The 16,241-nt window shown below is 34.0% G+C and overlaps 1 protein-coding gene across 1 annotated transcript; it reads right to left on the bottom strand.

Annotated features, from left to right (window-relative positions):
- Positions 1–570: 570 nt before the first annotated feature.
- On the bottom strand, positions 571–1,521 carry LOC109703283 (olfactory receptor 5H2-like). The gene has a single exon (XM_020188415.1). The coding sequence runs from the start codon at positions 1,495–1,497 to the stop codon at positions 571–573; it is 927 nt and encodes a 308-aa protein (XP_020044004.1). The 5' UTR covers positions 1,498–1,521.
- Positions 1,522–16,241: the final 14,720 nt, after the last annotated feature.

Below are 16,241 nucleotides of genomic sequence, written 5' to 3'. Positions count from 1 at the left end.
GTCTTCTGGTGCTCAGACCAAGCACCTCACAGAAATTATTATTTTAGTGTGCAGAAAGGAAGAGGGAGAGCAAGTAGAATTAGAATGTAAAAATTCTCTGTAAGTTCTGCATTCAGACACAGTGGGAAACCTTACCACAAGGCCAAGATGTTTGTATGGGTTTGTGGCAACAACAGAAGTAATTTAACAGTCTCCGGGATAAATTGAGCATTCATTCCTAAAGGTCAGGATGTTTGCACCAAAAATAAAAGGCCTTTTGAAACCAGGGCCAAGACTACCAGAAAGCTGCAGTTCTTTTAGCCCTTCCATGCTACAATTGCACATGAATAAAAAGCATGGTCCCTATTTGCACATGGTTGTACATCCTATATTACTAGCACTGGAGAAAGGAGATAGACTAATCTCAAAATCCAAGCATCCTGGACTACAAAGCAAAATGCTGTGTCATAAAAAATTAAAAAGCTAGGAAGTCTATAATTGCAAAGAAAAAATAATTCACATGCAAAAAAACCCAATCTAATCTTACTGAATTTCTATTTTGTTAAGGAAAAATATCCTCTGCTCTGCTATCTAAACATTTCCTCTCAATCTTTTTTTCAGTGACTCTAAAACTTGCTTATTTCTCAGACTGTAGATAATTGGATTTAGAACAGGAATTATAACAGTGTAAACTAGAGAGTCCATCATATCTTGATCATCTCTTTGTGCAGATGCAGGGCGCACATACATAAAGAGAAGAGTACCAAAGTATAAAGACACAGATAAGAGATGGGCTCCACAGGTGGAAAAGGCTTTCTTTATGTCTTTGACAGATTTCTTTTTTATGATTGCAAAGATAACAAATGTATATGAGGCAAGAACTGTCACAAAGCTAAATGTTTGAACTGAACCAGCCAAAAAATATACCAACAAAAAACTAATAGAAGGATAAGTACAAGAATTCTTTAACAATGGCAAAATGTCACAATAAAAGTGATATATTTTGGAATTACAGAAATTTAATCTGACTAAAAAATATTGATGAATGATGGCATGAAGAAAGCCACCTATAAATGTTAGAACTAATAGCCGGATGCACAGTCTATTAGTCATAATCACTGGGTAATGTAAAGGTTTACATATGGCCACATAGCGATCATAAGCCATTGTTGTCAAGAGAAAACATTCTACAGTTGCACTAGATGCAAAGGAAAAAAATTGTGTCAAGCATTCAGAGAGAGATATCATTGTCCCCTTCACTAACAAGGTGACCAGCATCTTTGGTGTCACTGTGGATGATATCCAAGTGTCTACAAGGGCTAAATTCCCAAGGAATAAGTACATGGGGATGTGCAAGTGAGGGTCATTCCAGATGACAGCAACCAGACCAATGTTCCCCACAATGGTGATGAGATATATCACCAAGAACACCAGGAACATGGGCATTTTCCACTCTGGTTGGTGTGCAAGTCCAATGAGAACAAACTCTGTCAGCCAAGTTGCATTTTCCTTTTCCATGTCCTCACTAGATGTTCCCTGAAATAAAAATTACTAAATGTAAGAGAAACATTCCTTACATATTGATAAAGTGAAAACTCTTGGAAGGGACATCTTGAAATAAAACCATACACTTATATGAATGTCTTCTATGTTTCTTTCACATTTTATAATTGGTGGGAACTATTTGAGATTTTGAAGGGATAGAAAAATGAAAACAGTTCACTGATTGTGTATAAACAGACTTAGGGAAAAATGAAAGCCATTCTGTTCTATTCAAGTGAGACTCATGTAAGCAAAGTACCTAATGCATGTATGATAAGACATTAATAGTGGTGAAGAGGACAAAGACATTATTTCAAAAAAATTCAGTGTGTAGTATCTTTAAGACACGATAATATATTCATTGTGAAGAGAATGGTCAGTAAATGATAGTAGAGTGTCATGGTGGCTTAAATGAAATTGAGAACTCAGGTTATTTAGCAGGTATACAGAAAAAATATCTGCTAAAAGTCCAGGTGAAATATATTTAATGAAACATTGCTTATAAATTAATGATATAGGAGTCATTGTGATAGTTAAATGTACACTTACATATATACTATGCATTGTAATGTGCCAAAAAGAGGAAAGAAACTTGAGTAAATTGTATTAAATAGATTAAGTTGTAAATTGTATTACATAGATTATAAACAGTGCATGGTGTCACACATTTGTAATTTTAGCACTTGGAAGGCCAAGGTTGGAGTATCCCAATTTCCAGGACAGCTTGGATTAAATGGCAAGACCTTGTTTCAAAAAATTTTTTTTTCAAACTGTTACAAAGTGGATGCAAGCCATTAATGAGACAGCCAACACTTAATCCCTTTTTCTATACAAAAATCTTGGTGGTGGACAGAGACTAACACCCCACTAGAACTAGAAACTAAATTCTCCACCCTATTATACCTATAAGATGTTCAATTTTTCTAGATTTTGTCAATCAAACTAACTCACAATAGGTTTGGAATTTGGAGAGGGAGAAACAAAGGAACAGGAACCGAAGAGAATTTTTGTAATTTTATCTCAGGCAGGAATATCAGGCCTCCAGCAAATGTGCCCCCAGCTCAGCAGTGGAACTGATGGTGTGAGCTGTGACATCAGAGAGTTCAGCAGCAGTCAGAGCAGCCTTCAATGAGATGGCCTTGGGAAGTGGTTTATTCTGAGTGGCTACTTTACTACATTTTTTTCCTATCAATTTTTATAGTTGTTTACTACAATCTTCCCTGACTTTCTATGTCAGAATCAATACCCATCAATAAACTCATTTCCTGCTGGTGGTCAAAGAGAGATATTCTTGAGACTTAGAGATTTGTTGTTATGGGGTGGGTTGCCTTTTACCTATGTTGTCAGGAATTGGAACTCCAGATGCAGCAATTAATTCAATACCTGAAAGGCTTATGAGATTTCAAAGTGACTAATTTTCCTCAACTGGACATTTCAAGTGATTTACAAAATTTATGACCACTAAAATCTGTGTCAGTTCCCAAACAACCTGACATATCTTGGTTATGTTTAAAGAATGTTGCATCTGCCCAGACCCTTTCCTATTTTGTTGTTATAAAAGACCTTCTCTTTTTCTTTCTAGTGCAACACTGCCATGTTTTATTTAACAGAATCTATGCCTTCTGATTTGAAAATGTAATGTTCTTGAATAAAACTGACTCAAATTGTATTTTAACCTAGTTTTCAATTTTCTTGGTTCACGATTTATATGAGCCTACTCTCTTTTTTAACAGTTTTCTTTTAGCAGCATAATGTTGAGGCAAGGCTGCAGGAAAAAAATGACTACACAAATGAAAAAACAATAATTTCAGTGGCTACATGCATTCTAAATTGGGATATGCTTCATTCCCATGGTATCTGAATTTATAAGCTAATTTAAAAATTCTTAAATTCTCTTGGTATGTGGGTACTGTTTTATCACAAATGCTGGAAAGAACAGTGGAGAAGTATTTCATGTATAATTTCATACATCTATATGGAATATATATATATATGGAGATGGGGTGTGTGTACATGTATATGTATATAAGATACAGTTATTATTAAAAGAGTGACAGAGTAGAGAAGCTAATATGTGATTTATACCTTAAAATGTTTATTCATAATATAAATTTAATTAGACAAAATTAGTCTTTTTTTAGAACAAAATGAGATGCACCTTTATAAGAAACATTATAATTGAATTATTAAACCCTATTTTAACTTAATGTTCTGGTATCACAAATTTGTCTTATGAGTTCATCATAGATAGGTTAACAAGATAATAAACATCATTAATAAGAACAAATCAGTCCTCTAGCTAACTTTTTTCTTATCCATATTTAGTAATGAAACTGAAGCACAGAGACAACTTACCAATAATTTCCATTTCCTCTTGTGTCCTTGGGCATCTTGGAAAGCCAATTATAAATTATTACAAATTAAACAAAAATGTAACTTTTTATATAAAGAACAATGAATATTTTAGAAATAATTTCCCATACTTTGAAAGAAATTATTAGAGAAATTTTAAAGTGCTAAGCTTTATAAAGTAGAACAGATAAATTCATAGCACAAAAATGTAGAAAACAATTCTTGTACATGTTTTCAATTGGAGACTTCATTTCCTATGCTGAGGAAATGTTCTTTGATAAATAAGCCTTTGAAACAAGAGTTAATCAATTGTACTACTATGTGCTCTTGCCAAAAGAGTTCCCTAGAACTAAATTCCCTGAGAGCTGGGGGATTCCCTTTAGGGCAAAGTTCTACTGGGCATTGTAGATTTGGACAAACTACATAAAGCTCAAATTGCTCCACAGGGCTTTACAGATTTTGGAACTGTAAACATCAAGTCATTGCAGACATTTCTGTTTTGACAATCAGCACCATACCAAGCACCTGTATTGTCCTCTACAAGTGACACTTCTGACGTGTGTAGATAAACTTTAGTTTATACATAACATGTATTCCTCTGAGTTTTTTTATTTGTATTGCTTTGTCAGAGCTAATTCAATTATGATTTTAATAAGGCTCTTGATTCCTTTCAGGAACCAACACCAATTTAATTATCCTGAAAACTCTAGTTCCTATTCTAGACAAACACCTAGCTCTAACAGCGAAAGCTGGTAAGTAATGAGAAATTTTGTGAAGCAAAGATCAGAGAGGGTGAGAAAAGAAAAACAAAGACAATGGATCTCCCAAGGAGGTAGCCTAGAATTCTTCTTCTACTAACATCAATGTCTATAAATTTCTGAGAGATCTTGTTAAAATGTAGATTCTGTTTCAGTAGGTATGGGTTGGGGCCCAGTTTCTATTTCTAAAATAGGTGATGCTTTTGGACAATTGCCAAACACAAGTGATAATTAAGAGTCTCCAACATTGGAGAAGCCAGAAATCATTACTGAGATTTGCCTGCAATGACAGAAGCAGGAAGGATCTTGAGTGGCTAGAGGGCTGCATAGGAAAAATTACCTAGAGCTGCAAGTGTAGGTCAGAAACTTTGCTTTTACCACTATGAGGGAAACTATGAGGGATTTTTAATATTAAAGTAGCATGTACAGATTTTCTATTGAATATTAACACTAGAACTTTTCAAGAGACATTCATTTAGAAAGAAAAAAACTTAATTTGCTTATTGTGTTTATTTAGATTTGATAACTGAATAGTGGTATGTAACTGCCTATACAGTAAAAGCGTTTTTTTTTTTATTCTATTTTTCTAACATAACTTCCACTTGCAAAAAAGAAGAAAAACAAAGGAAATATGCTTGGAAGAATCATTATTTAATTATTTGACTGCCTTAGAATTTTGCTAGTGATAAATATGTAGAGGTAAAAACAGCATACATAAAAGTGGAATCACTGTGAATACTCTGCAGAAAGGTGCACTATCTAAAACAATGTACAGAGGTGGCTATTAACCTAACCGAACTTTGACCTAAATTGACTGTCCACTTCAACTTTGTGTAATTATCTCTTAACTCACTTTGTTGGCAATTTTCTACTACAAGAGTCCTATCTTAGTCTTCTAGTACGAATAATGCTTCACATCTTTTTAACAGGCAACTTGACATCTCATTGAGGTTTTAATTTGCATTTATCTGATAACTAATGATGTCCAGCATATCTTTGTTTTTATTTGATGTGTGTGTGTGTGTGTGTGTGTGTATCTTGATTGAGCTGTCTCTTCAAGTCTCTGTTTTTATGGCATGAATAAATTCTTCTTTAAATGTTTTGACAGCATAACATGTGTTCTACATACATACATATAATTTACCAGATACATACCCTGCATACATATTTTGATCACCTCTTCCTTTCACAAGATATCACACTGGATCATTGCAGTGGCATTTTGTTTTGTTTTTGTTTTGTTTTTGCTGATTGGCTGTGGGAGCAAGTAGCAACTACTCTTATTCCAGGTAATCTGGAAAAGCTTCAGGGACAATAATGTCATTGAAGGGGGGACATTTGAGATAAACTTTGGGAAATAATTCTATTAAACTGTAAATGAATTAGGCATGTTCTGTAAAGAGAACTGCATCAGTACTGAAAGAGCAAGTTGGGTTCAGAAGGCTTTCAGTTACACATTTTGGCTAGATGAAGATGAAAATTTTCCCTATTTAAGAAATCTTATTTCCTAAAAATTGTGCAGGAAGAGATCCCAGGGTTAAATCAAGGTGCTTTTTTTTTTTAAAGAAAACTTCAACTAACTGACAGCAAACAAAGGTGGAAGAATATTTGTGTGTATGTATAAATGTATATTATGTAATATGCACACACACATGAACAAGTGAACACATTTATATAGTCGAATTCATATTTGTATATTCAGATCTATATACATACATATATACATTAGGATCAAAATGAGAATTTATTAAAAATTATTGAAGAGGGATATGAATGATTTAATCTGAGTTCTATATAGGAAGAAAAGTTTGGAAGCAATGTCTGGGAAGTAAGACAGTACAGGCAGGATGGAAGAGATAAACAGAGTTTTGCAAAGTACACAGATGAGTAATTTTGAGTGTGATTCTGATTGATATCATTAGGAATATGCATGAAACTTGAGTGTCAAGAGTAAAGGTAAGGGTGGAAATGAAGAGGGCTTAAAGAGAGTGAGGAAAGCTAACATGTCAGGAGTTTTCAGGTACAAAAGTTCCAGACATATATTTTTTTGTCTTTTCCTACCAGCTACTGGGCACTACGACATCATATGTTCTTAACTTATTTGATCTTTGGTAATAGATATTTATCACTTCTTGTTTTCTGTTATACATTGTAATCACTATTGAGATATTACTAATTCCTTTTCTTACTTGCTTAATTTTTCAATTCCCAAAAGATTAATAACATTCCCTTTCTTTTGTACATTTTTTTCACTCCACATCTACTCGAATTTAATTCTTCATCTCATCTGTTAATTTTCTGATTTTGAGAAACTTTTTATCTTGCCTGGTATAGTACAAATCAAGCTGCAAACAGCCTTTCAACACATTACAAAGAGAAGAAAGTCAGCTTTTCTCCCTCCTCAGAGAAAGACTGAGCTACGAGCATTCTATTGCAGTTTACACCTGCCTTCACTGTCTCATCTTGCTACCATGATTGCGTTCCCATTTCTGATAATTTCTACATGTTGTGTGACTTGTATCTCAAAAGAAGTAAACTTCATCATTTCCCAAATAAATGGAAATATCAAAAGTAAAGTGTTAATAGATTTCCTGAATTGCCATTTTTTAATTCATTTATTCATACATTGTTAGGGTCATTTCTCCCTCCTGCCTCCCTCCCCCAGCCTCTACCACCTTCCCCCCTGAGTTCTAGGCAGGTCCTGTTCTGCCTTTATCAACAATTTTGTTGAAGAAAAGAGACAAGCATAATAAGGAAGACAAAGCATTTTTGCTAGTTGAGTTAAGGATAGCTATACAGAAAGATTCCTAGCATTGCTTTCGTGTACATGTGTTATGACCCATATTGATTCATCTCTAACTCTTCTTTACCCTGGTTACTGATCCCCTTCTCATGATAACCTCTGTGGCTTTAAGGTTTCTGTATTAGCTCCTCTGGAGTGGGGACATCAAATGCTTTCAAGTTTTGGGTTTTCTACCTATTTCTATATCACCCATATGTGCTCTTCCCTTGTCATGTGGTCCTAGTACAACCACATTGCTGCATTTTCCCTAGATCTAAAGGTCACATATGAAGGAGAACATATGATTTTTGGTCTTCTGAGCTTGGCTGACCTCGCTCAGAATGATGTCCTCTAGTTCCACTCCTTTACCTGCAAATGATAAGATTTAATTCTTCTTCATGGCTGAGTAAAATTCCATTGTGTACAAGTACCACATTTTCTTGATCCATTCATCGGTAGTGGGGCATCTTAGTTGTTTCCATAACTTAGCTATTATGAAGAGCACTGCAATAAACATGAGTGTGCAGGTGCCTCTGGAGTAACCTGTGTTGCATTCCTTTGAATATATCCCCAAGAGTGGGATTGCTGGATCATATGGCAGATCTGTGTTTAGATTTTTAAGAAGCCTCCAATTTTTTTCCAGAGTGGTTGTAATAGTTTGCATTCCCACCAGCAGTGTATAAGGGTTCCTTTCTCCCCACATCCTCATCAACACCTGTTGGTGGTGGTGTTTTCGATGACAGCTATTCTAACAGGGGTGAGGTGGAATCTTAGTGTGGTTTTGATTTGCATTTCCTTTATGGCTAGAGATGGTGAGCATTTTTTCATGTGTTTTTTGGCCATTTGAATTTCTTTTTTGAGAAAGTTCTGTTTAGTTCAGTTGCCCATTTCTTTATTGGTTTATCGATTTTTGGAGAGTTCAATTTTTTGAGATCCCTGTATATTCTAGTTATCAGTCCTTTGTCTGATGTATAGCTAGCAAATATTTTCTCCCACTCTGTGGGTGGTCTCTTCAATTTAGAGACCATTTCTTTTGTCATGCAAGAGCTTTTTAATTTTATGAAGTCCCATTTGTCCATCCTTTCTCTTAGATAGATGCTGGGTTGCTGGGGTTCTATTGAACAAGTCATTGCCTATACCCATTAATTCCAGAATGTTTCCTGCTCCTTATTGTACTAACTTCAGAGTTTTGGGTGTTTAATATTAAGGACCTTGATCGATTTTAAGTTGATACTAGTACAGGGTGATAGACATGGATCTTGATTCAGTTTTCTTCAGGCAGATAACCACTTTTCCCAGCAACATTTGTTGAAGAGGCTCTTTTCTGCATCATATATTTTTGGCACCTTTGTCAAAAATTAGGTGAGTATAGTTGTGTGGTTTCATATCCAGGTCCTCTATTCTGTTCCACTGGTCTTCATATCTGTTTTTATGCCAGTACCATGCTGTTTTATTGCTATTGCTTTGTAACATAGTTTGAAGTCAGGTATTGTGATACCTCAAGCATTGCTCTTTTTGCTGAGTATTTCCTTGGCTATTTGTAGTCTCTTGTGTTTCCAAATGAACTTTAGGGTGGATTTTTTAATCTCTGTGAAGAAAGTCATTGGGATTTTGATGGGAATTACATGAAACATGTAGATTGCTTTCGGTAGTATAGCCATTTTTACTATGTTGATTCTACTGATCCATTGATTAAATAAACACACACCTTGCAAACAATGGAGTAAATGTTACACAAGTCTGAAGCCCATACCATCAGCTGTATTAATGAACCTATATAGACATTTTAAAAAGATCACTAAGGAGGTATGAGGATAGGTAAGACACCCAAAAAAATACAAAGCATTTGTTGCCCTCAATGCAGAGAAACTAATGCAGATACTTTAAAGTGACAGAGGCCAATAGGAGAAGGGAACCAGGAACTAGAGAAAAGGTTAGTTCTAGAAGAATTAATTTAGAAGGTAACACACATGCACAAGAAAGCAATGCAAGTCAACTCCCTGTATAGCTATCCTTATCTCAACTAGCAAAAACCCTTGGTCCTTCCTATTATTGTTTATACTCTCTCTTCAACTAAATTAGAGATAAGGGAAAAATAGTTTCTGCCTGGTAGCAAGGGGTAAGGGGGAAGAAGGAGGGGGTGGGGGGAGAGGGGGAGAAGGGGGAAAAATGACAAACATTTTATGCACATATGAATAAAAGAAAAAATTTTTAAAAATTAAAAAAAAGATCAACACTGTTTTGTTGTGTTTAATGCAGCAATGAAATTATATTGCAGATTATTTAGGACAGTAAAATGCTTTCACTTTTCCTGCTATAATCAATAAGTATGACAAAAGTACTAGAAAAATATTGGATATACTGTAAAATATTTGTAAATGCAGCAATGTACCTGCAGTACAGTGATATAAAAAACTGGAAAAAAAAGAAATAAAGATCATTAAAAATTTTTGATTGTTTCAAATTAAAGGTACATACATGCTAAGGATTTCATTAGTTTTTATCACATTAATGCATTAAATACTTAAGTCAGAGTTAAAGAAGAGCAGAAAAATATAATTGCAAAAGGCTTTTGAATATTTACACAAAGATATTTTAACTGGAAAAAATATGGAGCAATTTTATACTAAATGGAAAAGAGATAGTATCTAGGTACCTTGTAATTAACATGTAGTGACTTTCCAAAACTCCAGCAGAGTTAAATATGCCATCTCCTCTCCATCTACCACTGGATACTGAATCATAAGGACAAATGTTATAGTATATTCTTGTTTGAATTCCATTTAAAATTAGCAACACTTCTGTGAATTTTGTAAACCATTTAGAGAAATAAACCTAAACAGGAAATATACATACTCTAAAAAAAAGAGCTTATTTATCTTTGTGTCTTTCTTTAGTTTGTATCACAGGCAGATGCAGCAAATCATCATCACTTGAGAAGGGATATTGTGATGTATACCATATCATTGGATCCTTAGAAATTTCACTGTGGTATAATGCTCCTGGAATTTTGCCTGATTAATTTCACATCTTTTGGCACAAAATAATGTCTTACCAATAAATCTAGAATAGTAGTTCACGTGTTGCTCACTAGGTCCTTCCAGAATACTGTCATCAGAGAGATTGACTAGTGATATACAATATGAAAGGAAAACAGTGATCAATATTCTTGTGAACCTATTTATAACTCTAACTGTAAAATTAATTACCCAATTAGAGAACAGAAAAAAAATTTAGATAGATATTTTTAATTATGGTTATACTGAAAAAAGATGAGACATACTGTTTAACAATAATTATTAGTATCAAAGAAAAAGTGGACTATATTAATTATCACCAAAATATAAATAAAATCACAATAGTGTATCACAACATACTTTATGAAATAAATAAAGTTGGCAAGACTTCTCATTGGAATCATCAATGGAGACTTTCTGTAATAGAACACAGGAAACAAATTAATTGAAGAAAAAATATAAAGAAATTAAGGTAGAAGTCAATATGTCACATATTTGTTATGTTAATAGCTATCTCTGCACATGATACTGTTTTTTCCACACTTTTACAGAGTTTTTACAGTGACTTCTCTCTTTTATGTTATTTTTCTCCAATTATTTTGTCACTAGCAAATTTCTAACTAAGAGTGAGATTGATTAGTGGATTAATGAGCCTTCCAAAAACTGTCCTTTGTTTTCTTCCTCTCTTTTCAGTCATGAGCTAAGTTGAGCTCAAACTTTTTGCTTAAAAAATACTTTTAATGAGATAATTACATATCAGTACATAGATATCAATCATAAATATAATAAGTAAATATATTTTTATTTTTCTGAATAAATGTTCAATGACAAGTTGCTTTGCTTATACTTGAAATGAAATTTGAACATGTTACTACCATGTTAATGAGGCATAAATTAGTTTCCTAATTTATTGATTTGGGTATATTGAACCATCCTTGTATCCCTGGGATGATCACAGTGAATAATCTTTTAAATATACTGTTGGATTTGGTTTGCTAGTATTTTTCCAAGGATTTTTTTCATCTATGTTCATCAAAATTAGTGATCTATAGTTTTCTATTTTTGTTGTGTCCTTGTCTAGTTTTGGTGTAAGTAATCACATCAAGAGGCAATGTCAAGTGGTTAACTAATACCATCTAGGTTTGTGTAAGCACACACTGCCATGTTTGCATGAAGACGAAATTGCCTAACAGTCTCAGGGTACATATTCAGCACTAAGCAATGTATGTCTCTACATGTCGAGAAATACTTAAAAAATGAAAAAAAAGGAATGAATTATTGATATACAATAGAATGGATGGGCCTTAACAACATTATACCAAGTGGGGAAAGGGTAGTTTCAAAAAAGACATATACTATGTAAATCCAGTTATAGAGAACTCTTGAAATGACAAAATTATAAAGATGGAGAACAAATTAGTGGTTGCTAGTGATTAAGACAGGAGAGGGTTAGCAACAAAGGAGGTGGGCATGACTACAAAAGTATAGTAACAGGGAGACCTGTGTGTTCTATATCTTTGTAGTTCTATAAAGTTAGTTATATATCTTTAATAAGGTGGTTAACCAAATCTATACATGTGATAAATTGACATAGAATTATACACACCTATACTTTACCAATGTCAATTTCCTGTTTACGATATTGTACTAAATGATGTAAGATATATGCCATTGGAGGAATCCAGAGAAAGCATGAGATTTCTGTAAACTACTTTTGTAACTTCTTATAAATCTATAATTGTTTTTAAACTTTAAAATAACTAAATTCACAAAACACTGTCCTCAAGAATCTTTATAAAGTCCCTTCAACACTGTTAGTATATAATTGTTTTAGTGAAAAGAAACCAATGTTCCATTGGAGGTAAAATTGATCAACTGGGCTTTACAAAATTAAATCTTTGGCTCTGCAACAGATTCTACCAAGAAGATAAAATGATACAGAGTGGAAGATAGTTTTTGCAAACTACATATTCTGCAAAAAATTAATACCTACGGTACATTAAAAATTCTCAAAATTCAACAGTAAAGAAATAATCTTATTAGAAAGTAGACAAAAGATATGCATAAACTTTCATCAAAGAAGATGTATACATGGCAAACAAACACATGAAAAGCTGGCCAACATCAATAGTCACTGGAGAAATGCAAATTTTAAGCCACAATGGTACTACATATCTATCAGGATAACTAAAATAAAAAATAGTGGTAACACCAAATGCTAACAAGAATGTGGAGAAACTGGATCACACATACACTACTAGTGGAAACTGTAAAATGCAGCAGTCACTCTGGAAAATATTTTGATGATTTCTTTCAAAATAAAACTGAACGTACCATATAACTTACAAAGTAGACTCTTGAGTATATAACAGAGTAAAATCAAAATGTACTGTTCACCCAGAAATCTATACATGAATGTTTATTGCAACTGTTTCCACAACATCACAAATCCAGAAACCTTCACTTTATTCATGAGTGTGTCTGTTCTCTTTATATCCACAAGTCTTAGCTTACCAGTTTCTTCTTTCCTTTTAGGATCACTCTGCTCAGTATTTTTTTCCCTAGTGTATCTCTTGTATCTGTTTTCTTCAATCCAAGGTTGTGGATTATATAAAAAATGATTTAATAAGTAGAAATAAACTCAAAGAAAGATATGCTAAAAAGTTTGGAGAAAGATCTTGAATAATAGGTAGGAATATAAGGATGCACAGTAAATTAATCAACCATACTAAATAGCTAAGAGACTACTAAGCTTCAGTACTAGGCTAAGTTCCATTTCTCTAAAAGAAAGTAGTTATTTGCATAAGATAGCAGGATTTAACCTATGGTGGGATAGTAATTCAATTACTCCAAAATAAGAGTAATTCTTTCTTGTCTGAAAATTGATTCACCTCAGGTGTTTTGTACAGTAACAGAAAGCTGATAACACAGAAAACTGGTATCATAGGCCTTCTCTGCTACATTTTCCCACTATGGTGTATCATGTGCCAAAACAAGCCTTTCATTTTTTAAAATCAATTTATTTATTTTATATATGTGTCACAGTAATGGAAATCTGTCTAATACAATAATAAACATATATTTTCATATTTTCTTATTAAAGGAATAAACAGAATTTTTTATTCCAAAATGTGAGTTTTACACGTGTCTATTTTGCTTGTGTCCAGATATCCCACAGAATAGCAAATGATATGCAATAAGAAGTTAATACATAATGTAACTGAAATGGAGGATATTATTATTGGAGAGGGGAAAAGGCCAAGGAGGATTTTCTGATAAGAGAGAGGGGGGAACAAAGCCCTTAACTCAGCTTCCCAGTTTCCACACAAATCACAGGAACTTGAGATCCAGGATTTAAAGCAAAGGGTTTTAGAAAAAGGAAACTCAGAATTTTAAGTTTAGAATGACTTATTTAGCCAAACAGAATAAAGTAGGTAGAAATAGAGATAAACAGGAGCACCCAACTTTACCATGATGGATATGAGAGAAATGAAAATTCAAAATGGAAGTTCTTGTCTTGGGATATTTATACTTTGTGAGTTGGGGGGGCTCCATTTTGAACCCTCTTCTTGACATGTGGTTATAGCACTTAACCACCAATCACTTTGCTAAGTTTCCAATCATGGAGGCAATGAGTTTTAGGGTGGATCTAAAACAAGGCTAAGATGGGTCTATTGTTACTCAAAACATGGAATTAAGGATTCAAGTGTAAGTTTATTGTTATTCAAAACATAGAGACAGAGTGTAACATATGGGGCATCCATTGCCCCTTATTTGAAGATTAAAAAAGAATGATTCATTCTTAGTGCATTTACATATTTGTACTACCACAGTAAATTGAATTTCATAAATAATTAGGCCCCAATGTGCATAAGCAAGGTGCTATGGACTGTGAACAATAGAGCTTTTACTTCAAAAGAAAAGTATTCTACATGGCCAAGTGTGTCAAAAAGCACAAATAAACTGGTGAATGTTTAAATCAGTAAGTCTTTTGTTGTCATTGGGTAATCTGGAAGTGCATTATGGGAGTGAGCTAGAATAATACCATTTCAATTGTAAATGAAGAAGAGCAAGTTTGTGGGGAGTTTGGGCTTTCTGTGGAGAGATACTTATGAGCAATGCATATACTTGAAAGTGTAACAAGTGCCCAGAAGCATTCAGAAACTCATTTAGTTATAGCACAGGTGCTACTAGGAGAATTGAAGAGGGAAAATCATCAGAGTTAACCTAACCTTTTGTTAGAAAGGAACTCAAATACTGCTATGATGAGTTAGCCGAGCAGAATGTGGAAGATATACATATTATGCCTTCCTTACACATGAATAAAATATATATGTGTGTATATTGTTAAAAGTGACATTCCCAAACAGTGATCAAAGAAACACTTGGGAGTTGCTCAGCAAAGCAAAAAAAAAAAAAGTTTTACTTCTTCAAGAGGGTGCAAAGCACAGACCAATGATAGGCAAAACATACCTGAGTGTCTGCTCAGGTTTATATCCCTAACTTGATTTCTGTCCCTCATGAGGATTGGTCCATGCTGATGAGGATTGGTCCATGCTGGGGGCTCACAACTTTTCCTGGTTAACTATTGTTTGGGATAAGGGCAAAGTTTTTTAATGCAGATAGTAGAAGGGTTGACATTTTACAATTCATGTTTCCCTATCACAGTTAGAGGAGAGGGTTGATATTTTACAGCTCATTAAGAGAATGATTTCTTATGGTTTTAGGAATATGAGACTCAAAAGAATGAGATTTTAAGGTAAGTAGTGGTTTGGATAAGCTGCTTTGACAGAAAAGACAGGTCCAAATCCTACATTTAAGCAAGTAGTTTGAGATTAGGACAACTGGCGATAAACAGCTCTTCGTTTGACCACATAACCTGTGAGGTCAAGCAAGTTTCACAAAGCATGTAGGAAACAATTTGGGGAGGTTAGCTGGCATCTACACAATGATAGTTATATATTAACTCCTTTGGCAGAAAAGACCTGACTTTAGATGATTCTCACAATATATACACACTTATATGACATATTTGCCTATGATCTAATAGGCAAAATAATAGAAAATTCATGTGATTTAATCATAGAAAAATAATCTTCTCTGTGAAAAGCAGGAAAATATTAGCAAAACATAGATTATAACTATCTAGAAATTTGCAAACAGGTCAGCAGGCTTTATGACAAACCATTCAGTGTTAGCAGTAGAAACATTTATGGAATTTCAGTGATGCAAAATGAAGGATAGGGATAACCACTGAGGCCATGTAATTGAATATTTTTAGAAATCCAGGTGACAATTGGTCTACAGTGATATATGCCTAAACTCAATTCCACCTACCAGGAGCCTTGGGGTCACATCTGGTGTTAGACAGGTCCAGATGCTCTTGCGACAGACATTTTCTTGGAGTCAGGAACTCTGAGGGCTCACCTAATGCAAAGTTTTATTGTGCTTGGCTTGGTATTTGTGGGTGATGAAAAGTTCTATGCTTACTTTACTTTTCTTCCTCAAAGGGAAATTGTCTCTTATCTCTCTCCACAATTTGTTGTCTGTAATTGGGGAAGTTTTATAGATAATGTAGAAGTTATCCAATCCACTTCATGGTTTCTTTTTCTTTTCTTTCCTCTTTTTTTTTTTTTTTTGGTAGTGTTGGTGTTGGGAGCCATGAGTCACTATCTGACAAGGTCATTGTGTGTTAGCACCATTCTGACAAGGTTGGAATCCTCAGGTGCACCATGTCTCTATCATGGTGGGAAGGAACGCTAAATGGTTTCTCTTGACTGAAAAGAAGTTCATACTTAGTCAAGGATACTG

The sequence above is a fragment of the Castor canadensis genome, chromosome 5 (assembly GCF_047511655.1).
Source record: "Castor canadensis chromosome 5, mCasCan1.hap1v2, whole genome shotgun sequence".
Classification (NCBI taxonomy): domain Eukaryota; kingdom Metazoa; phylum Chordata; class Mammalia; order Rodentia; family Castoridae; genus Castor; species Castor canadensis.
Note: the sequence above shows the minus strand (reverse complement) of the source record. Positions and strands in the feature narration are given on the sequence as shown.

Bases quoted from the DNA above. Each gene is read 5' to 3' on its own strand.
- LOC109703283 (XM_020188415.1), bottom strand. From the start codon at position 1,497: ATGGAAAAGGAAAATGCAACTTGGCTGACAGAGTTTGTTCTCATTGGA.